Source organism: Trachinotus anak, unplaced genomic scaffold (assembly GCF_046630095.1).
Source record: "Trachinotus anak isolate AG129_WGS33_773 ecotype Australia unplaced genomic scaffold, CSIRO_AGI_Tana_v1 ptg000003l, whole genome shotgun sequence".
Lineage (NCBI taxonomy): Eukaryota > Metazoa > Chordata > Actinopteri > Carangiformes > Carangidae > Trachinotus > Trachinotus anak.
Genome location: NW_027273854.1, coordinates 13,337,079 through 13,359,626, shown reverse-complemented (window position 1 = coordinate 13,359,626; position 22,548 = coordinate 13,337,079). Strand labels below are relative to the sequence as shown.

The window sequence follows — 22,548 nt, the reverse complement described above, 5'->3', positions numbered from 1 at the left end:
GAAACGAAAGTGTGACTTAATCATTTATTTGCCGGGGATCAACTATCAAAAATGGCAAAAAAAAAGAAAATTAATCCAGTTATTTTGATAATAGATATATTGTTTCAGTCATTATTTAAGCAAATATGTCAAACATTTGCTGGCTCCACCTTCTCAAATGTGCACATTAGATGCTTTGCTTTGTTATATATGATAGTAAAACTATCACTTTATATGATAGTGAAACTATCATATATAACTATCATATCTGAACATTGTTGCGTTTATGACACGACATAAAATTGAAAAGCTTAGTTTTATATAAAATGGCTATTACCACATGAAAAAAAAAGATAAGAAAAAAAAATCTGACATCATCACCTTGGGCTCTGACCATTGACCAAAAATGACCATTTTAACTACTTATCTTTTTAAATATAACACATGTTTTAAAGCAGCTGGGTATTGAATAATCAAATTTTGAGGGCATACATCCAGTAATATGACACCTCTATGTAATACATCATTTGTATTCAGAAGTATTATTCAAGTAGACAGCTGGTATATAAAATGGCTACTACCACAGGTATTTATAAACACTCATAATTCAACTAGGTACAAGATAAAATTTCACTGGGTCTATATTCTGCTCTGTGTGCATGAGTTTAGGGTAGTCTACAAATCCAGCTGACTTTTGTGTCACAGAGATTTAAGGGTCTGAGTGAGGCAGGGTCAGGGCAGCCCTGCAATGCTGGCCTGCATTTCCTGACATGATAAAGTGCAACAGGAGACCGTGCCAGCTGCCATCAACCACTTGCAGAACCAGGAGAGTTCCTGTAACCCCAGCACACGCATAACACTCAGTAGCTTTTGCTGTTACTGCTACTGCTGGGAATATGCTGAAGTGGCACAAATACGTTCTGGAGACTGTATTCATCTGGAAACCAAACAAGAATGATAGGGACTGTGTATAAATATATGCAAAAAAAAAAAAAGTGTTCCATGTGGATGCTTTCTTTGCAGCTGCTTTGCTGTTCAAGCAATATTATCATCTCAACATTATCTCAAGGGGAAAATGTAGGGACAAAAAATGGCTTTTAAAAAAGGTACTCATCTAAGACATCTGCCTGTCATGTTTGCCTGTGAGTATCCTCTTTCTCGTTCTCATTCTCCTCTAAAGGATAAACCAGGTCAAGGGCTTTCTCCAGCATGCCAGTCTTAAAATAGCTAGCTCTCTCACGCCTCCTCCACATGAAAGGGCCTTGGGATATGGATTGTTAGCCAAGCAAAGGGCAACACTGGGAGAGGGCTATAATAATGGGAAGAGTGACACACATACATATAGTATATGCAGCCCGTATAATCTAGGCTGCCCTGGGGCCAGTGAGGGTATGTGTGAACTGTGGTGTTGGTATAGTGGAGGTGGAGGAGGTGAACACATGTGCATCAGAGAACAACAAGCACGGCAGAGAAAGTCAGAGCAGCAGATGCACGGAGCAAGCGAGGCGAGATAGAAAAAAAGAGAGAGCGTGAGCGCTGAACATTTGTGGTTAACAGAGAGCTGATGTTTAATCACATCACAAGACGTCCCAGTCCTCTTTGAGGGGATTCCCAAGGCTCTTTTACAGCATCAGCAGCAGACTTAAAGAGCACATCAAGTCTAGCATGCATACTCTCTCTCTCTCTCTGTTCTCCACGAGACAACCTATTAGCACATTAGCTGCACTGTTCTTCCACTTGATGAGGCCTGTTTACATTAAGGTGTTTTTTTTGTTGGTGTCAGCCTCTGTTGTGCTTAGCAAGTATAATGCATAGAGGTACATAAAACATTGATTATTACTTTATGGGCTTTATCAGGGGAGTGTTACACAAATGCTGAAGGGAGTAGCTATAAATTTTGAGTGATATTACCAACACATTATGGACTACCAAATAATTATTTGATTAACTTACAATCAAACTAAACAGGCCAAGATTGCTGACTGACTTAATGCCACACAAAGACCAATAAATGCAGTTATTTTGAGAAAACAACAATGTGCTTAAAACGGGATTCCCCTGTGTTATTTAACCAAATACACTTAATGAGATAACATTTATCCTCATTATTGATAGGAAACCTGAACTCTTGACCATTAAAACACACCAGTGGGTGCTGCTGTTTGCTTTTGGAGCAGAGTCATAGTGTATGTGTCAAGTTGACCAGGAACACATACAGCTAAGACTGCAAAAGAAGAGAATGTTTGTGTTTACATAATGCACATGCATACATATGTACACACAGGCCACGTTTAATAGCTCTATTTTTCAAGACAGCCGACATGTGACCGGGTAATGGGAGACGGGGTGAGACGAGGTGGAGTCAGCGGATGGAGGGGAGAGGGAGAGGGGAGCAAATGAATGCAGCTAGTGTGCTTCTACCGTTAGCTATCGTCATGAAATGACAGCAGGCATGGCGACGATTGTATCAGCAGACAAGGCTGCACGGACGGAGCGACGGAAGTGGGATTACCTGCGGTGTGCTGAAACTAAGCTGTGAGGTTTTAAACTGAGACATCAGATGGTTAAAGAGTCAGATGAAGAATTTTAAAAGGGGAGGTTCCAGAGTTTTCTTGAATGTTTTTTTTATGTTACAGTTTTTGCATGCAATATCTGTATAGATATATTATGAAACTCTCCCACTGGACTTCTATCTGACTTTCAGTCTGGAAGGTCCTGCTGTCTGCTTGTCTTAATGTAATCAGTAAGTTCAAAGATGCACAGAAAGCAAAGCCAAGCAGAAGAGGCCTGCCAAAGAGGGGCGGAGAGAAGCAGCAGCTTTTACCGTAAGCCATGAGTCACTTCAGCCCACAGTACTGGACCTCTGCCATGCTCGCTCTCTCCTCCTTTCTTTCTTTCCTTCTCAATCTCTTTCTATCAGTTCCAGGTCAGGCCCACTGAGGTGCCCAGCCAACTAGCTAGCTCCATATCGCTCCTCCTCCAAAAAACAGGAAATACTGTATGGCTGGTCTGCAAAGCTTAACGAAGAGTAGGAGGATGATGAGGAGAGGGAGGAGGAGGAGGCAGGGATGAAGACAGGATAAACAGCTCATTGCTATGGAAATAGAGCTGCATTCAAACAGCATCAGGAGGGCTGGATGATGCTCAGACACTGGCCATTCACACGCTTCTGGTAAAATTAGTTTTCATTCCCAGACAATGAAAAGTGCCAAATACCCTAAAAAGAATTTCAATAATCATCATCATCATCATCAAAGAGCAGATGATACTTTATTATGAAACACCAGACCTTTACCACTTGGAAATACATGAGAACCTGGTTTATTGTGACATGCAGAGCTCCAGGAAGGAAAATACACACACATACAGAGATAGCCAGCTGTGTTTACTCTCCTTCCTCTACCCCAGTTCTCCTCTATCCCCGTTTTTAATTCCCAGCCAGGCAGAGGCAGAATGAAAATAAACAACAGTCAGCAGCACCTGTGACGCAAGTGCCTTTGCGCTGCTCAACAGGTACAGCACACTTTTACAACCACAGTGCCACACACAAAAAAAAACAAGAATAGACATTCCCATTGGTATTCAAGAATGCCACTACCAGTATGTGCAAAATATATGTACACTCCTGATATAAATCCTATATAAAAACAGTTCTCATTATGAGTTCTAAATGAGAGTAACATCATGTTTACAGACATGTCCAAGTAAGTGAGACCTACATTAAGTTTGCTTTGCATTTGAAACTGCACTGTTTTGTCATTTTCTTGAAGCCAGACAGACACTGCATGAATTTAGCCTGATTTTAACCCTGAAGTGGTCGCCCTCGATTCATTTTAGACCGAATTTGGTTTTCTAGCATGTCAGAAATTTAGGTCTTGCAGTGTGAACAATTCCACGGGCTGATTTTTCGCATGGCAGCCGTCAAAAAAAAAAAAAAAAAAAAAAAAAATCAGGAGTAAGCTGTATTAACCTGATGTTACCATTACCGGAGTAGGATTTTAAGGTGACTAAAACTCTGGCTTCAACTGAGACTGCTGTGATATAAAACAGAAATTTACTGCAGAACAGACCATAATGTCTGCATCTTGCAACCATCTGTGGCTCATTTTCATTTTCTTTTTCTTCTTACTTTCCATTCATAGGAAAATTGCATAAAGTTACTCTGCCTTTCTCTCTCTGTCAACATTGCTGAGGTCATGCCGTCTCGTTTCAACAAAAACTCTATTGGAATTGTCACTTGAAAAAAAAAACTGACTGGGCCTCCTGTGCTTACGTTCAGTGTGAGCAGCAATGTTGTGGCTGGTCACCTGACCTGTACAGTCAAAACATGAAAGTTATAGGTGCTGCTGCACAGACAGGCAGATTAAAATGTGTAGTGTGTGTTAACATACAAGAATAAAAAATACCCTATTTTCTACTGAATTCCACTCACTCACCATTCTCAGTAAAGGTTGTCACATATCCAGTAATCCCCGACAACCTTCAACTCTCTAAGAGCAACCCCCATTACCTCATCGACTATCAACCAAGAATCTACTAACAACTTTTGATTGAACTTGCAAAAAGAAAAAAGGGAATGAGAGATAGCAACTTGCCAACAGAGTGTCTAAGCTGACCTGTGGAGGAAGAGGAGCAGGAGGGAGAGGAGTGTATCGCTACAGCTGCTGCTGCAGGTTCAGTAGTGCAGGGACGTCCTGTGGTGGTGATAAGCAGGGTCCCGGAGGGCAGAGGCTGGCCCCTCTTCAACAGCTGCTTGTGTTCCTGCTGGCGGAAGCGAGGGGGCACCTCTCTGGGCGGGTAGCGCTGCTGGAGCAGAGTCTGGGGCTGCTGTGCTGTCTGCGGCTGACCTCCGGAGGGGGCACGCTTGCCATTGCCACTGCTTGGGAGTACAGACGGGACGGTACTGGGGTTGATGGGGGGAAGAGGAGGGGTGGGGTCGAGCTTGGCAGAGTCTGGCACTGTGGAAGTGGGAAGATGGTGGGGGACAAGTAATAGGGAAGCAGAAATGCAGGGATGGAGAGTGGGGATGGGGGTGGGGGGTACAGGAGCATTAGGCAAAAGCAGAGTTGTTGAGTGCACATTAGTGCCAAAACAATTATTGACTGACCAGTTAATGATTGGTAAGTCACTTGGAAAAAAATTATCTACGGCACTCTCAATGCTTGTTTGGTTGCATTTGTCACTATATTTGAACTATTTTAATATTTGAAATATATTAGTAGCTGCCCTAGCACTCATACACAAAAAACCAGTACAGCTTAAGTCTTTTTCTGGAAAGCTTCTGTGGCTTAGCATTTCCTCCACTGCTTCTTTTCAAAGCCATGGTAACTTTTGGATGAGAACCATGATGTTAAATTCAGAAAGGCAAATGAGGAGAAGGCTATAAATGCACAAGATTCTCCGTCTCTCCCGCCTTGCCTGAGGCTTGATTCTAGGCAGTGGTCAGTCTAAACACATGGCTGCTCTTTGGAGAACCAGAGGACTGTAATAATCTCAGGGTGGTACTGTAGTAAACCTTCAGCCTTTAGGGATGGCCAAGACACACAACTCTCACAGTCTGCCACGGTGCCTGGTCACAGATTAGAAGCGATAAAATCGTCAAGTAGCAGATAATGGACTTAGACCTGCCTGCTGCATTAGGTTATTGTTTCCATCAGGACAGCACTGTAAAGAGTGCTCAGCCCCATCAACATAAGCTATTCATGATTTGTGGCAGGTTATGGCCCCTGAATTGATCAACTCTCAGTGCTCTACCATAGCTGGTAGTTATTAACTACTTGTGCGGTTGCTGAAGCCAAGTGCTCATGTCCCACTAGCTTCAGTTACCCTTAGCAACAGAGAGTGAGTCTTGCCCCCTCTCTCTCTCTCCCTCACTCACTCACTCACCTTGTCTCTGACCATCATTTTCCCATGGTGTGTGTTTGGCTTGGATTCTTTGGCTTATCTTTTTGCAACATTTAAGCCAAGATTAAGAGAGGCACGAGCAGTCAATACAATTTTCTATTCCTTTCTTAAACTTTTGGCCACTGGGGGGCAGGTAGACCAACAATGAACGCAAATTTGACAAATATTCACTTTTTATTTTTCACACAACATTTTTGCTCTGTTTTTGGTCCCTACCATCTATCCTAACTGTGTCTGTCTGCTGTTTGGTGCTGAACAGGTAGTGTTTTTACTAAAAACAGCTGCCTGTTGCGCCCAAAGTAAACACTTTGAAAACGATTAACAGATTATCAATTAATCAATGCAACTCTATTTGATACATTGTTATTATAAAAATATTAATTATAGCCAACATACTCCACATTCCAATCTGAGCACTATGAACATGAAACGTCAATTTATTTCCTTAGTAAACAATGGGGGGAAAAAAGCAGAAGAACCCAAAGCTGTGAAGCGTAAAGTCCTCAGGAGGCTAATATACTGTGGCTTAATGTGGAAGTGCAAGGTTAGAGGTCACCACTAAGTCAAACAGGATGATCAGCTTGGGGTCATAGAGCTGCTGCAGGGTGAGATGCATTATGGGACACAAGGCACACTGGATAATCGCCTCAGTACATTTCATTACATAATAGAATAAGCTGGTAAACTAGAATGTAAGCAGGATGAAAAAAATGCGTTGAAAACCTACACATTCTGTCCAGGAACAAACCCAAACATCAGCTGATCAAACATCATGTGCACTAAGCCAAAATGGTATTTTAAGTTCTTGCTGGTCATAAAATACAAAGGCGGGGGGAGAGAAAAAGAAAACCTTTGTGTGGCCTAAATGAGTTATAAGGAGCGGTGCTTTGCCATTGGCTGCCATCCCGAGTGTGTGCAGTGAAGCAATGAATAACTCGCACACATGCGGCCAGCCCAACACACACAAAAACAAAGAGTTATGTAATGCTGAGGCCCACACTGAGGGGAGAGGACAGGATGGTGTCTTAGAACATACATTCGCACAGCCTTGTAAATACTGACTGACATGTTCACTCACATATCACATCCAGCTCTTCCTCAGTTTTCTATGTGTGTTTGTCTCTGTCATGAGTGTGTATGTCAGCGGGGGGGGGGGGGGTTTCCTAGGTAATTTTTACCCCCAGTACTGCAACCCCTCTGAACTACAACCATTGGCTGCACAGTCTGATCCAGTTTCACCCATATCTATCTCTGTGTCTCTCTCTCCCTGCAGGAATCAGGGGGACGCTCTAGAGCTGGAGCTCGCCTCTCATCGGATTTCTCTACATCTGCTCCATTTCCTCTCCCTTCTTGTGCTTCACCCCCACCCCCACCTTTGTATGCTCCCCTCTGTCTTTCGCCTTCATTCACTGTGATCTACTATTATCCTCTTGTCATTATTACTCTATTAGGGGCAGCAGATGGACGCAATCCTTCCTGGCCAATTCTCCCCGCTGATTTTAAGAGGTGATTTCCTCTTAAAAACAGAGGACTTTGTGGTTCTGCCACAGTGTATAATAATAGTTATGGAGGCGATCGTTATACAGTTGGGACTCTCTGATGTGTGACGTAGATTCTTCTGGAAGCTGGGGGGAAGGGGGAAGCTGGCTGGCTGCTCTGTCAGCCAATCAGAGGGAAGAGAGGAGGAGGGAGAGAGGAGGGAGAGCGAAAGAGAGAGCCGAACGTACCGGAGGAAGGGAAGGAGGTAGAGCAGGGTGAGTGATGAAGAGAATAGTGTGCGAGTGTGTGTGTGTGTCAGACAGTCTCCACCCCCTTGTGTGCTCCACTGTAGGAACGAGTCTCACTGCCTGAAACCAGCTTGAGTCTAAATCCGCTTGCAATTAGACTACGATATGCCTTAAGTGTTCTCATCATCACTTTTTTCTTCTTTTAATAGAAAAAAGACCTTCACATTCAGTAGCACAATAATAGGAAACTGACTAATACATTAAACTAAAATGAACTAATATTTACAACTAGAATGGCACTCAGTAGAGTGCATATGACTGCCAAGGCCAAACAATCCGACACACATCTGTCAGATCCAGATTATAATCTGGTTCAGCATTAAACTGTGCAAAGTCATAGGTCTCGACACCATAAATGTGTCTGATTTTTTTTTCATCAAGATCCATCTATTATTTTCTGAGAAATTGATGAAACAGTCAAAAAATGCGTAAGATTTCTGAATCTGCCCCTTTAACTGGATTGGCGACAAACTGTAATAGGTTCTTCCCTGGTCCATTCTCCATCCCTACATTAAATTTAGCGCAAATCGGTTTAGTACTTTTTGTGTAATCCCGCAAACAAACAATCCGACAAACAAACGGAAAAAACACAACCTTCTTGGCGAAGGTAATTATGTTGATGATGAAAATCAATGATTGATTCTAGGTTAGGAGACAAAAACAAACAACTGAATACCTCTGGCACTGGCAAGGTGTGGCCTATTAAGCCTTGTTAAGTCTCACAAGGCAGCGCTTTGAAGAAAAAAAAAAAAGTGAAATAGAGTAAAAAGAGATCAGAGTCACTCTCTCTGACAGCCTATTTGCAAAAACACAGTCCTCAGCTGTGCGGGTGCACAGGAGAATTCCCATTTCATCAAAGATGCACATCAAACCATGGCCTTGGGGCTGTGTGTGCTTCACGCAGAGGAAGACATCCCATTTTCCACTTTAAAAGGGGTCTTAATTTTCTAAGAGAGAAGATGATAGCATGCTTGCCTCACTGTTTAAGACCTAGAGGTTGGGGGGAGGTTGTCTGGGAAGATATCAGAGAGTTGAAGGTAGATAGAAGAGGAGAAAGGGGTGGAGAGCACTGACAGTGTTTCCCCTCAGTCTCTCTCTCGGGTAAAGGCAGAAAAACAGGCCACATGACCCTGAAGATAAAGGATCCTCCTCTGTGTGCGAGTGGAGGTGCACAGAAACAACTACTCAGGACCCACAGGAGAAACTTACACTTTCATAAATAAATGGGCCAATACTAGTACCATTTAAAATACTTGTATACCATTTAAAATACTTGTAATACTACTCATACTACAACAATCAGTAATGACGCCCTGTATTGATGTCATCAAATTACAAACTTCTGATTGGTGTCATATAAGCAGTGATGACTGATAATAAGCTACAATACCTTATAAATAAACCACATGGCAGTAACACAGAACCCTTAGCCAAGGCTTTTTCTGAACAAAGAGGTGCTGCTCATACAAATGTTTCAAGGCATTTCAACTGAATTTAATGCAAAGATCAAGTCACTTTTCTCAAGTATTGATACTGGCACAGCTTCAACTGTAGACCTGAGTAAAAGTGCATGGGAGATGGATCGTTGCCTATTCCAATACTATCAGTGCACATCTACCTAGAGGTTTATTAATAGCACCATGCTGACTCTGCTTTCCATTCATCCAAGTGGATCGCCTTGCTCTTAGGGGGAGTGTTCGCAGATATGCAGGCAAAAGTTTATTTTTTGAGTGGTTATAAACGTTCCATAGCGGAGCCTTTAACTGGCCAAGGTGAGGCCTGAATGAAGCTTTTACAAACTATGTACAGAGCATCGCGTTGTTCTTAACATAGTCACTTGCATGGCCACCGGCATTGCTGCTCTATCAAACAACAGACATGGGCTATAGTTTGGTAGACATGTTTTTTTTAGTAATAGAATGACAAAATAACACTCAAAGAAATAAAATCTGGGAGTTACAGATTTAGTTATCCACAATGAATCCAAATCCATAAACCAACACAAAATGTATCCTTTTTCTTGAGTAAAAGGTGACTACAGCCCTTTCATCCATGTGTATCAATTTTTTTTTTTAATTCTCTAGGATGCAGGCCACCCCGCTGCATTTCAAGTATATCATGTAGCTGGTGTTGCTGCCAAACTGTCAGAGAACCCTACTCTGTCTGAAGTAAAAACAGAAACATGGAAATTACTATATCCTTATCGGATGTCTAAGTACCAACGTCTCGAGAGTGAGGAAGGGAAGCATGCCTTTAGGGTTCTCCATCCCTTTCCTCCTGTGGGCTTTAAAATGTGAGCAGCACACCTCATAAAATAGATTAAAAGGCTTAATTAGAAGTGAATAAATACGACACTGTGGTTAAAAGGGAAAACCCTCCCTTGCTATACACATGCAACGCAGACAAAAATGCTATTTAAAAGCACTTTGTGAGTCAACATCCCTTATTCTGGCCAGCAACAATCACTCTTATCTTTTAATGAGTGTTTCTGAACAGATCCATTATCAACCTGCAGACGCGTTATAGTCAAAGCTGGCTGACAGAGTAGAGCGAGGTTGCTGCTCTCGGACAGAGACAGACAGCTTCCCTGTACTCATCACTGCCATGTCCCTGGCCTTTTGTGCCAACAACTGCAGCCAGACCAGATTCCACTCTCTGTTATGATTTAGAGGAAGTGATGTGGGAAAGAGAGTGGAACGTCCCGTCCTCCTCACCTGTGCAGCGCCTGCTGGGCCAACATGAGTCGCTGAAAAAGAGCTTGAGACCACAATACTAGCCTCACACAGAAACAGGAAAAGGCTGCTGTTTCTTTCTGTGGGAGAAATGCCACAAACATCTTATCATATTGTACAAGATGCCCTAATGGTTAAAGACTTTTGTTTCACTCAGACTTATCAGATTCTAAGCAGGACTCTCTTTGATATTTTTCTGCCTTACAGAGCTGAAAAAACGGTTCATCTGTCCAAAATATATTTTTAGACATTTAACAACCTGGCCTCTCTCCATTACCAATACATCATCCCTCACATCACCGCTCACATTACAGCAAGCTCCAGAAACTTTACCCTGAAAAGACCAGTTCAGTTGTCTTTAATTATATTTTAAAATAATGATGTCACAAAACATTTACCGGCAATAGGCTCATATGCATAATTTATAGTGCAACACTCCACAACGGCACCACTGTTGCTCTTTAAAATGTAGTTAATCACTGTGCTCCTTGGGATAAGACGTGTGAAAGAGGCGGTGGCGATGACAAGAGGCACACTGGTATAAATTCCCCCCTGATCACATCACAATTTATGACTCTCTAACACAAAGCGCTGGCCGTAATTAAGGGAATGCGAAACTGCAAATTAATCTGTTATGAAATTACTGCCTTGACACTACTTTATAATAATGTTATCTTTTATTGCACTATGTAAATGTGCGCCTTGATGTGTATGTACCTTGGCCCCCCCGCCTTTGATAGGGATAAAAATGCACAGCATTGACATAGCTCATTAACCCTTAGACATTAATTGAAGTACAGTTTGTTGATGGCAGAAGGCCTCTGCTCTGGGACACAGTAGCTGTGGCAGGGCTGCTGCCTCATGCCTCTGTAATCTGGTACTTTCCTGAGGAGGGCTGGTCAGTGGTATTACACAGGAACTGACTATTCAAGGTTGCAAAGTTACAACATGTCTGGCGAACACACACACACACACACACACACACACACACACACACACACACACACACACACACACACACACACACACACACACACACACAAAGGTTTTGCTAAAGAGAAGATTCCTTTAGTGAAATTAACTTCATTTCAGTCTTTGCTTAAATCTTGACATTCTGAGCTGATGAGCTTCCAAGCTACTGCAGCTGCAGCTACAGTGCTTGATACAGACCTGATGATGCTGACTCAAACTCCACAAAAAAGGACTGTACAGCTTCCTGTTTGCATAAAAGCAATGCCACAAAAATCTCACTTTTAGTTTACAAGTGTATAATGTCTGTAATCAGATCCAAAAACATTTTAGAACTGTGGCAGGCAAGAGAAAATATCTGATTTTGTAAATTGTAAATTGACTTTTCAATAAGGCCCTTTTTTTTCCAGGAAACTGAATTTAAGATTTTTTTTTTTAACAGATGTACAAAGCACTGTAAGCAAAACTGACAGGTTACTCATTGATTTTGGTGCCTGTCCTCTTACATCATCAGCCCACAGGGGAAAATCTAATTCTGGCTTATCTATCTGCTCTGGTGTCACATAGAGTTCAAGAGGAAGATAATTGATAATGTGCATTACTGGTTGACAATGCTTCTCAAGCTCATTTCATAAAGAAAGGCATCTTTTACAGTTCTATGACAGGGGCATGGTTACTGAGTAGTTACTTTGTTTCTAAACTCCTGATAAGTCATGTGTTGACCTACATACATGTTGCCCTGGTTGCCGAATGATTTGCATAAACATCACCTATACAGTTCATTAATAAAATAACTTCCTGAACGGTTCATGATCGGCAAAGGGATTTATTAGTAGTTGAGGTTTTGAAATCATATCATGTTAAAATCATATATCTACCATCTACTGTGGTTGGTCTGTTTTGCTTAAAAACCACAAACAAACAAAGTGAAGAATTCACTTGGAAGTGGACTGAGACGCTTCTTTTAAGGCGGTCTCGGTTCAGCTGTGTGTTCTGCACCGGGGTTCAATGTTCAGCTTTCGCACCAGCCCAAACGAACTGCACTAACACACCAAAGTTTGAGTATATAAAACGGATTAGGTGTGAAAGCACTCTCACAGGTATTTTGGTATTTGGAGGCGAATGCGCTGCATTTGCTAATGAAATTCACAACACTGTCAGTGTGGGCCAGTGGGGCAGAGGGGTCTGTGAAGTACTTGTGAGTAGTAAGGTAAAACCATATTTGTGTGTTTGCAGAGGCACACGATGTTCATATGTTGCTGATGTTTGCCAGTCACATCAGGGGACTGGGAGAGTGTGTGTGAGAGAGAGAGAGAGAGAGTGTATGTCACAGAAACGAGCCAGTAAAAAAAAATCCTACAAAAGGGCCCCCTCAGCTGTGCCGGCAAACAGGAAACTAGAGTGCATTCTCACAGTTTCACGCAGCTCCGTCTGTTTCTTTTGCTCTCACATGCCTTTTTCCAGCTCTCTCAATTCAACCTAAAGGCACAATTTTTCAGCAGCCGCCTCCCTGCACTTTGCACAAACGTAACCACAGCAATTGATCCCAACTCCTTCCTCACAGCACACCTTCTGCTGCTACCTTTTCCCTCTGCTCCTTCCTCCTGTTGGTCCCAGGGTGGGCCTCTCTTCTAGACCAGACAGGAGGTGGTGAAGCGTTACTATGGTGCTCGGGATCTTTCTGAAGATCTCCTGTGTATGGATGCCTGTTTATTCAGCCTCCAAGCTAGCCTTGTTCTCCTAATTAGTTCCCGGTGTACCCTGTATTAGTATCACAGACAATCTGTCTCCCTTAGTTGATTAGTCAATTGATCACTTTATCAAAAAGGTGATTTTTTTTTTTTTTTATTGTCAGATTTTTTCTTTTTTATGATATATTTTATGGTGGCTGAACCATTAGTCTTTAGTCATTAGTGTAAAATAACAGTCACACATTTGGCATCACAATAACATTTAAAAAATTGAGTTAAGAGATCCTTCTACCCTCTAACAGGTTTTCAATTAAAATCTTATAACTCTTACTCTCTAGTATAAGCTTCTTTTGTCGAGAACAGTCGGAGCAGAAAACTGCAGATGCGGTTGGAGATGATGAATATGGGCACAATGGAGTACACAAATATGTACAGTGTGCTTTAAAGTCAAATTTGACATTTAACGGGAGTGAAGATCACAGTAAATTGAGGTCATGGCACATTGCCGTTATGAGCTCCAGCCAAGAGAATAATTGTGCAAATCACAGCCTAGTTTGAAGATGGGGAGAAAAGCGGAGTATATAGGTCAATTTGCAGATACAGCGAAACAACACAAAGTAGATAAGAGACAAAGAGAATACTAACACAGCTAACCCAGATCACATTCATTAGTGCAGCAAACTGTGAAGGGCTGAGGGTGACTCAGACAAGAGGAATAAGGTGAAGGAAGGGGCACCTCTGTGACAGTACAGTCTCATTAACTCATCCTTCAGAGAGAGAGTGGGAGGTCAAGGCGCTGACCCTTGACGACAGAGTTCACAGTTTTATGCAGCCACAAGAGGAGAACACAAGTCAACTTACTCCTTTTTGCTGGTTTAAACCAAATCAGCTAAGAAAATGACACACACATTTGTCTGAGCACAGCTTTGGCCACAAAAACACAAAGACGCTCATGTGTAATTGGGCGTCCATTCTGTCGGTCTGTCGCTTGCATGACGTTAAGTTCGTCTCTCATCTGCCTGCTTATACCGACAAGGAGATCTGTTCCCGGGCTCTGCCTACCTGCGTCTCTCTGGTTGTTAGGAATATTGGCAAAGGGAGGGGGTCTGCCACCAGCTAAGCAAAAAAGTCTTCCAAAAGTCACTTTTTACTCAACTTTATTCACCTCTCTTTCTCTTGTTCGTTTGGTGGTGATTTCACTCTGTTTTCTTCTCTTCACCTCTACCCTCCTAGGTATGCCTGAGGAGCCCATAGGGAGGCCTGAGGAGCAGCTGTAACATCCCCACGCTCCTTATTAGTCTTGTATGGGCACCTGGCCTCCATTTTGGCTCAGGTAGCTTTGGACCACCTGGCTGCTGCTAATGTTCTCAGTTAAAGATGTTTGTATGCTTTCGTACACAAATTGCACAGCAGTGGGCAGAGGAAAAATGGAGTCTCAGTGGCAAAAAAGGAAATCCTGCACACACTTACTGAGTAAGGATATACAAAAATTAACACACTGACAAAATGACCCTCCCTCCTGTTTGAAAACATCATCGCACAAACTCATGGCAAGGTTCACGGCAGACAAACCTGCCCACACAGAGAAACCTGGTGTTACTGCATGTGCAGCACTTTGTGACACTAAACAAAAGAAGAGCTACCCTTGCAGGCAGGAAACCAGCTTAATTAAGAATAGTTTGAAGTACCAATTTTATATGGGTGGTGCAAAATACATTAATTAAACAAGTTAAATACAAGTAGCTTTAACTCACCTTTGGTAATCTGTTCTGTGGCCTGAAAAAATGAGAAAAAAAATATATCAGCAATAGAAAGAATATCTTTTGCTCATCTGTTAAAAGAGGTTCATGCTCATTCCTACTGCTCAGTGGGGTGAAAGGGTTCATTGGGCCTGTAGCTGGAGAGTAAAATAGATAATACAAATGCTCCTCTCATGAGGTACGATACATACTTTTTTATCAGCGCTGACAAAAAGGCTCAAGGATACAGACTGCATAGTACTGAGAACAGCAGGCTAACCTGTTAAGCCAACACTGAAAACAGAGCCACTGAAGGAAACAGTGAAGAGGAGGGGCAGAAGTGAGGGGGTGCAGGGTAACGACGGGGATAACAACGGCATAAAGTTCTGGTTAACGCTTCCTGTGGAAACACACGACAGAATGCATGTGCTCAATGGGCATGTGATCGGTGTGATGTAACTGCAGAGAAAACACCTGAGCACACTAAACAGCCACGCTTGGTTGTGCACCACCTAACATTTAAAATAGCGCAGAGGGCTTTAAGGCAGCCTCGTCTGTGATTGGCCAAGAAAAAAGGAAGTGGAAATTTTGCCCGGGTCTTTTCATTACCCGGGGGATGTTGGACAAACATGAAACAACACTGAAATGAGGCTTACAGTATGTCACCTGTTTGCTCTGGTGAAACAGTAGGCAGACATAATTAAAGCTAAAAGATGAGTATGAGTGTCACAAGAGACCACAAGCTTACCTTTTTCTGAGCGGCTTCTTTCTTTTTCTTCTCTTCTTGCTTTTTCTTTTTCTTATCTTCCATCAAATGGTTCTCTTCTCGTGTGTTTGGCTTCTTCTCACAGCTTAAATTCAAAGAGCAACAGAAAGAGAGAGAGATGGACATGGTTTTAAAACCAAACGCCAGCTAATGAGAAAGGTACTGCACCTCAGCAGGCGAACACCTGCAGTTTCTTTACATTCATTTAGTTGCATTGTTCAGTTGCTGTTATCCTAGGTAAAATGTGTTTTGTCTGCTGTTGTAAAACACAAAATCACATGTGTGTTAGTGATACAACCCCCAGACAGAAGAATGTGGGTTTGTTTTACATTTCACTCTTAAGCTGCATATTTCTGTGAAAAACTGTGATGTTTTAAACCATGTGCTTTAGTTTGGTGGTCTTAGTGGTGGGGTTGGTTCTGGAAACCATTAAGGAGGCCTTACAGGTCTAGTATAGTGGGGACCAATGAGAAGGAGCCCCCATTCTTCAGTCTCCACACCCAGCCAGAGCAACACATCCCCACACAACTAATGTCGGGACAGACCGCAGAAAAAAAGTTGGTATGTCCAATTTTCATCTTTTGACAAACTCTCTAAAACCAACTCCACCTTCAGTACCCAGTCCAGAGAGGAAACCTGTTCACAACAGACACACACAAGCTGAAAACCACCTGACAAAGGCCCATTGTTTCATATGTAAGTGCATCTAGCTCAGAGCTAGTCTATGTCAATCCCAATTCTCTATGCAGAAAAACAAACAAATAAATAAATAAATAAAAGCCAGTTACCAGGTTCTTCAAGGACTAATGGAAGAAGAACAGGCTTGGAAAAATATATACACTGGAATCAATTTCTTTGAACCTTAAACGTGAGATCGTACATAAAACCATCAGCCTTTTTCTCCTGACAAGCCCATGCTGCTGCAGGCGACAGCGGTGTGTGTGCCATTGCCTGGCAACAAGCGCTCCCTGAGGACCTGGTGAGCAGTCAGGTGGAGACAGACAGCGCCCATAAGCAATACGCTGAGATCAGTCTGGTTGAGGAAGTCCAATAATGGAATTGGAAAACTGAGAGGAAAGACGAACTTGGACAAGAGCCACGCGTTAAAGTACAAATCTGAGCTTCCAGTTCAACAACTTCAGTCGGGTCTTTGGAGCTCGTCATGAGAGAACGGTTCGGGAAAGGGTTCAACAATAAAAACTGTGTTCTTTTCCCCTTTCCTGACTGCTGTTGTTTGACCAAACCAAAACTGTGTAGGAACATTTATGAAAAGTTGAAAAGAAAACAACAACTACAGTGCTAAGAAAATTCCATTTTTGGCGTTTAAGCTTTTATTATCAAATTCATTTCTGATTAATTTTCTGTTGATTGACTAACCAATTAATCAACTAATTGTTGCGACTGTATATAAAAAAAATGTAGGATAACAACATTTCCTCCCCTTTAAGAAAATAGGATAAATAACAAGTAAAGAACCAAGAAATCACTGGGCACCATCTAAACACATCAGGATTGATCATCTCAATTCAGTAAGATATATCGTCTTATTTCTAAGACGGTGCCACAAATGAATTAGAAGAAGAGGCCGTGTTGAATTACGTTGGACATACAGTATGTTTGGAATATCAAGAAATCTTTACCCTTTTTCAAAAAAGGGCATTTTCTGTTGTACAGGCCATCTCAGCAAAAACGAGTTGAGTAATTTCTGAGTAATTCAAGATAATTAATACTAGTTTCAAAGTTGGATACAGTGAGTCACTCGTTTTCTATATGGCTGAGAGGAGCCATGCTGATCTTGATAAATGATAAATTACAAAGGGTTGTGACCGATTTAAATTTGAAAAAGTAGATTTTCCAATCTGATCTCGTGCAGCAATGCTTTGTGAACTTGATGACAGCAGCTGCTGCCACTGTCTCAGAGAAGCAGCGGTCAACTAGCAAACAGACGACACAGGGTGACTATGGGGAAGCCTCCTGTTCTCCTCAAACATCAGACCCCACCATATTTGTTCTTTATATCCACTTTAACGCTGCCATCACATTTGGAGAGACTGCTACCCAGTCCTGTAAGTGAGGAATCAAACTGGAGCTAGGGGCCAACGTACATATAAGGGTTAGAGTTAGTGTTCCCTTTCTCTGGGGGAAGCCTGTGCCTTCTGCTTTCTGTGCACATTATATTACACTGTTAGTAGAAAGTCTGTCTTTGCATCATTTCAAATGGCCAATGACGAGCAAATCATGTTTAGATTTAGATGTGGCTGTGCTGCATTAACTGTCTGCCCAATCAACCAAAACTAACAAATAAACAAAAAACAACCTCTGACCCTTGTTAATAATATTTTGCCCAGCTTTTAAAATTTTCACTTCAATGACAGATTATTTGTTTATTTGTAATTTGTTTTTAAAAACAGAAAATATTATCACTAAGTAAGTATCGGAAGTATCAATTTAGCTGTATTATTTTTAGACAAGATCACACTGACTAGCTCAGCACACATCTTCAATGTGTGCAGTGAACTAAGTCAATCTCGCATCACCCCAAGCCTGACGGGTCAAAACAGCAGCAACGAATAGGAGCTGCATGATAGGTTGAGGCTGTAATCCAAATTGTGGTGCTGTGATCGGGCTGTTGGAATTTGCTTTCCCACAAAAACGTCCATCCCTCTACCAATTCACATCATAAACACTTATTTTTACCTCCAACAGGCTGATATGGAACCTGCTGGTGCAGCTGCCATTCTAAATATAGCGGGCGCTGCTCCTTTCAAAAGACTCATTAGGCCTGTGTTATGAAGGATCAGAGGATAAGAGAGATGCTCCAGTTAATGTGAGCTGCTGTCGGCCTCCAACCCGTATGAGGACACTGAGTGCCGAGCAAAGCGTCAAAATGATTTCAGTTTAAGAAACATTCGGTCCCTGAGCAGGACGGAGAGAGTCTCCCTCAGTGAGAGCTGCCGTTCCTTGTCCAAACATCTGCCTGTCTTGGACAGATGTGTGTCCCTTGGACTGAGTACTGACTAATGGTGAGGATGCAGAAGTGGTACCTCCTGCCAACTTGGATGCTGCTGCACCTCTGGTAATATAATAGCACTATGTGGATATGCAGAACACGCAGCTTAATCCCCCATACATCATGGGACGACGTTTTGAAATAAATCCATTTTCGAGGAGCCCCTCTTTCAAATGTAAATTAGAACATTAATAATGATAACACAAAGTCTAGTCTATAAATAAATAACATCACACAGGACAGACTACACCAATGCCTTTTTTGATTTGATGTTTACTTGTAGTAGCGGGCTGAGCTACATCATGAGCAGCCATTTGTAGCGGGGAAGCACGGCGAGTGTCGATATGAAGGACGCAGGCCAATGAGCTCAGCTGTGTTGTGGAATTACACCCTCCTGTCAGAACAACAGGATTAGAGCTCAGTGTCCCTCTTAAAACCAGACGCTCGCTCTGCTGACAAAGGAAGGCAAAAGGAAAAAAAGGAAAACAGTCGGATTGGGGCGAGAGCGGGGACAGACTAATAAAAGCAGGCGTAAAGTTGGTCGAAAAATTGCGCAGAGATGGAGAGGAAGGAGACTCGATGTGTGCAAGGTGAACTGTCACAGCCACTGGTACTGCTGTGGGCATATGAATGTGCCCCGCACTGAAGATGAGGGGGCTACGATTGATGGGGCTGGTTTGTGTTTGTGTGTGTGTGTGTGTGTATGAGTGTGGGTGTGTGTGAGAGATGGGGGAAGGGGTGCTAGACGGCAGTCGCTGGGCACAGAGCCAGGAATGCCATCGCTTCGAGCCAAACAAGAGCACGGCGAGCCCTTGGGAGAACGCTTGCTAGCAACCACAGCAGCAGCCGCTACAGTTACGGCAGAATGTGCAGCTCCCCTGCTCGTCTGCGCAATTGCACCTCTGAGCAACATTGTTTTTTATTCTAGCCCTGAAAAATATCAACATACGCTACACCGATAAGGAGGTTCTCAAATGCACAACCTCAAACATGCCACTAAAATAAATAAATGAATAAATAAATAGCAAAAAGCAAAAGGCCGAGCAGTCATTACTAGCTCTCAAAATGTGTGAAGGTTTAAAAACTGCTGGGTAAGCACTGACAAAGTCCTTGTGCTCTGCAAAGAGGATTGCAGTCTCTTAAGTACTTGAAGCTATTCTCAGTGTGGTCACGTTAATGCTTTTCTGACTTGGGCTAACGACAAGGAAAAAAAGAAACTTATGCTTTACTCCTGGTGCTCTGAACAGACCCTAAAATAACTTACATGGCCACCCTCCAACAGTGCTGCCTCCAGTCCCAGTGTCAGTCGTCTGCCCCAAAAAGTAGTGGGAACACTTTCACAAGCCCGGTTGACAGTTTATTAGTCGAGGAGCTCAAAGAACATCCCTAACTAATGTCTTATTAAACTCCAATCCAGTTCCACATTTGTCTTCATGAAGAAAAAAAAAATTAAAAAACAAGCCTCTATGTGGAGTAATGTAATGTCAGAGAGGGCTTACAGAGAAATCTGGGTAGCGGGTAATCTGTCCAAAAAAAATGACCAACTTCATACCCAGCAATCAAAAACCAACACAGGATCCACGGAGCTAGCAACTTTTTTTCATTTAAACAAAAACTTATTTCACTGACAGCAAAAAAACTGCTTTTCACAGAATGCAAGCTCATCATTTCCACTGAGGACTCCAACTAAGCATCTGATCAGTGACACCAAACAACCCGCCAAACCAAATGACACAATCTGGCAAAATGCCCTTCAGCCCTCTAGTCCAGCGCTAAGTAAAAGCCCATCGAGAGTTTTAAACTGCAAAAGGGGCTATGACCTAAGCTGTATCGTAATCACAGTATTTAGTGGCCTGTTTTTGTTATCAAGCCCCCTTTGGCGCCTCTCTGTGAATACACACTGCCTCTTTCAGAGGCTTGGGTGCTGACTGGGGCCCCTGACCCGGCAGGGACAGAAAAGACCTCCACCCCCTTCCCTTTACCACCGCTTCATCCCTTGCCAGGCCCAGACCCAAATTCGGGACCCCAACACATCAGTATTGCCAGCGGGCCTCAAAGCTTACGTCAGCCTGCTCTCTACATGCATCAGGGTGCTGGCATTCCCCGTCTACACACACTTCCCTCTCCATGAAGAGTGTGTGCCCCTGCAGGATGTCAAGCTGCAGCAGCAGGAGCAGGGCAGAGCTGTCTGTCTCTATGGTGGTGAAGGGAATACAGGAAGCAACAACAGACGCACTGTGTGTCAAGGTTTACACAGCTCTAACGCTGGGCTGAGAACTTACATTTCCAACAGATACAGATTAGAAAATGTTAAGAAGTCCTGCTACAGGTTATGTCAAGATATAAGTCTCTAATCTCAGCATTTGGATTTCTGCATTAAAAAAAAAAAAAAAAAGCCACAGGGCCGATATTTATTTTAAAGTAAAGGCCAACAGTTCCCATAGTACTAGCTGCTCGATAGCTGGGTGAATGGATGGATGGATAAAGATGCACAGGCGACAAATATTCTCAGTAAGTGCAACTGGAAAGCAGCCGTGTGTGGACCCGAGCGCAGCGGGTGAACTCGGCTTGCTAATGCGTTTACAGCCAGTCAGCTGATGCATGTTAGGTCCGGGCAGCTCTCCTCCTGCAGCACGGAGAGCTGAGCTGCAACAACATCCATGCAAACCCTCCTACACACCAGTGCAACAGCAAGCCCGCCGAGCCCAGCAGCAGCACAGGGTGCCCTTGAATCATTTGAACCGTGCAGCCGGCCGGGCCAACTAGTTCAAGTTAGCACGGATCTGACCGTCGAGGAAGCCTACAAAACCCGTGCTAAGGTCAGCGACCGGTGCACTGGCCAAAAAAAAAAAAAAAAAAAACAAAACAAAAAAAACATATCGCGATAAAGAGCACTCGCAGCAAAGACAACACTGATGTCAAACACTGTGGGCTGAGCCGAAAATATTTTCACTCCCTCCCCAGCTGCCACCGCACATTTCCTGCGAGCTGCAAATCCGCGTCGCGGTGCGCGGGGAGCGAGGCGCGGGGAGCGAGGCGCGGGGCGCGGGGCAGCAGTAATGAATCCTACCGTGAAGCGTTCAGCGGGACCTCGGCGGCGGCGGAGCCTCTGCAGCCATTTTGTAGTAACTGACCGGAGCAGGAGCCTGAGACGGTTGAATCGGTGGTAACGGGGGGAGGGGGGCGGAGCCTCACCTGGCCACGTGACCTTCAATAACAAAACAAACGCCCCCCCCCCTCACACGCACACACACACACACACACACCCCTCCCTCCACCCTACCTCCCTCCCAAATGCGCCAACCCCTGCGTTTCCATGACAACTGCAGCCCCTCCATCACTGCCCTCTCTGCACCGATGCGCTCTAGCTGATGCCCCCCTCCCCCCCACCCCCACCCCTCCCTCAGCGACATGCACCGACAGAAGAAAGCAAGTAAGGAGACAAGTCAACAAGCCGAGTTGTGAAAAGTGATTTTGTCCTGTGGGGATAAATATCTCAGTGTTTCAGCTGCCTGCGGTTTGAGCGGCGTGAAACCTGCACTGTGTTTTTGCACCAACAGAGGGCACAGTTTCTGACGGCACGGGGGCATCTGCGGGTCTCGAAAAGTTTGAAAAAGCTTTTAAATTCAGTTAGTCTTCAATTCAGCTTGCAATAGCCTGAAATATTTCCTCCTAGGCAGTAATGTCAGCTGCAAAATGTCTTTGTATGTGACTGCGACTGTCAGGAGACACCCAGCTAGAAGTGGGTTCAGTCCACCGTCACTTATGCTGATGCAGAACCTGGAAACATCATCAGCACAGAATGGACAAAAATTAAAATTTCAGTAAAAACCTAAATCTTAAATGTATTAATCACATATGTATTAATCACTTTTCATTGGTTGATCCATCCATATATTCATCTATTCATCTATTTCTGCTGCTTGTCTGGGTTCAGGTCCCATTAATTTGATAAATTATATTGTTAGGAA

General features: G+C 43.3%; 1 protein-coding gene across 4 annotated transcripts in view; it reads right to left on the bottom strand.

The window, feature by feature from the left end:
• The window catches only part of tnrc6c1 (trinucleotide repeat containing adaptor 6C1), a 44,918-nt gene extending 23,155 nt beyond the window's left edge, over positions 1 to 21,763 (bottom strand). For 3 of the 4 annotated variants that reach the window (XM_071473864.1, XM_071473863.1, XM_071473865.1), the window contains exons 1-4: positions 21,648 to 21,763; positions 15,550 to 15,652; positions 14,817 to 14,838; positions 4,596 to 4,937 (exon numbers count right to left, since the gene is read on the bottom strand). In XM_071473864.1, coding sequence (XP_071329965.1) covers positions 4,596 to 4,937; positions 14,817 to 14,838; positions 15,550 to 15,612 — 427 coding nt within the window. In that variant the 5' untranslated portion in view covers positions 15,613 to 15,652; positions 21,648 to 21,763. The remainder of the gene's footprint in view (positions 1 to 4,595; positions 4,938 to 14,816; positions 14,839 to 15,549; positions 15,653 to 21,647) is intronic. The other variant, XM_071473866.1, reaches the window with a different exon arrangement.
• Between the last annotated feature and the right edge of the window lie 785 nt (positions 21,764 to 22,548).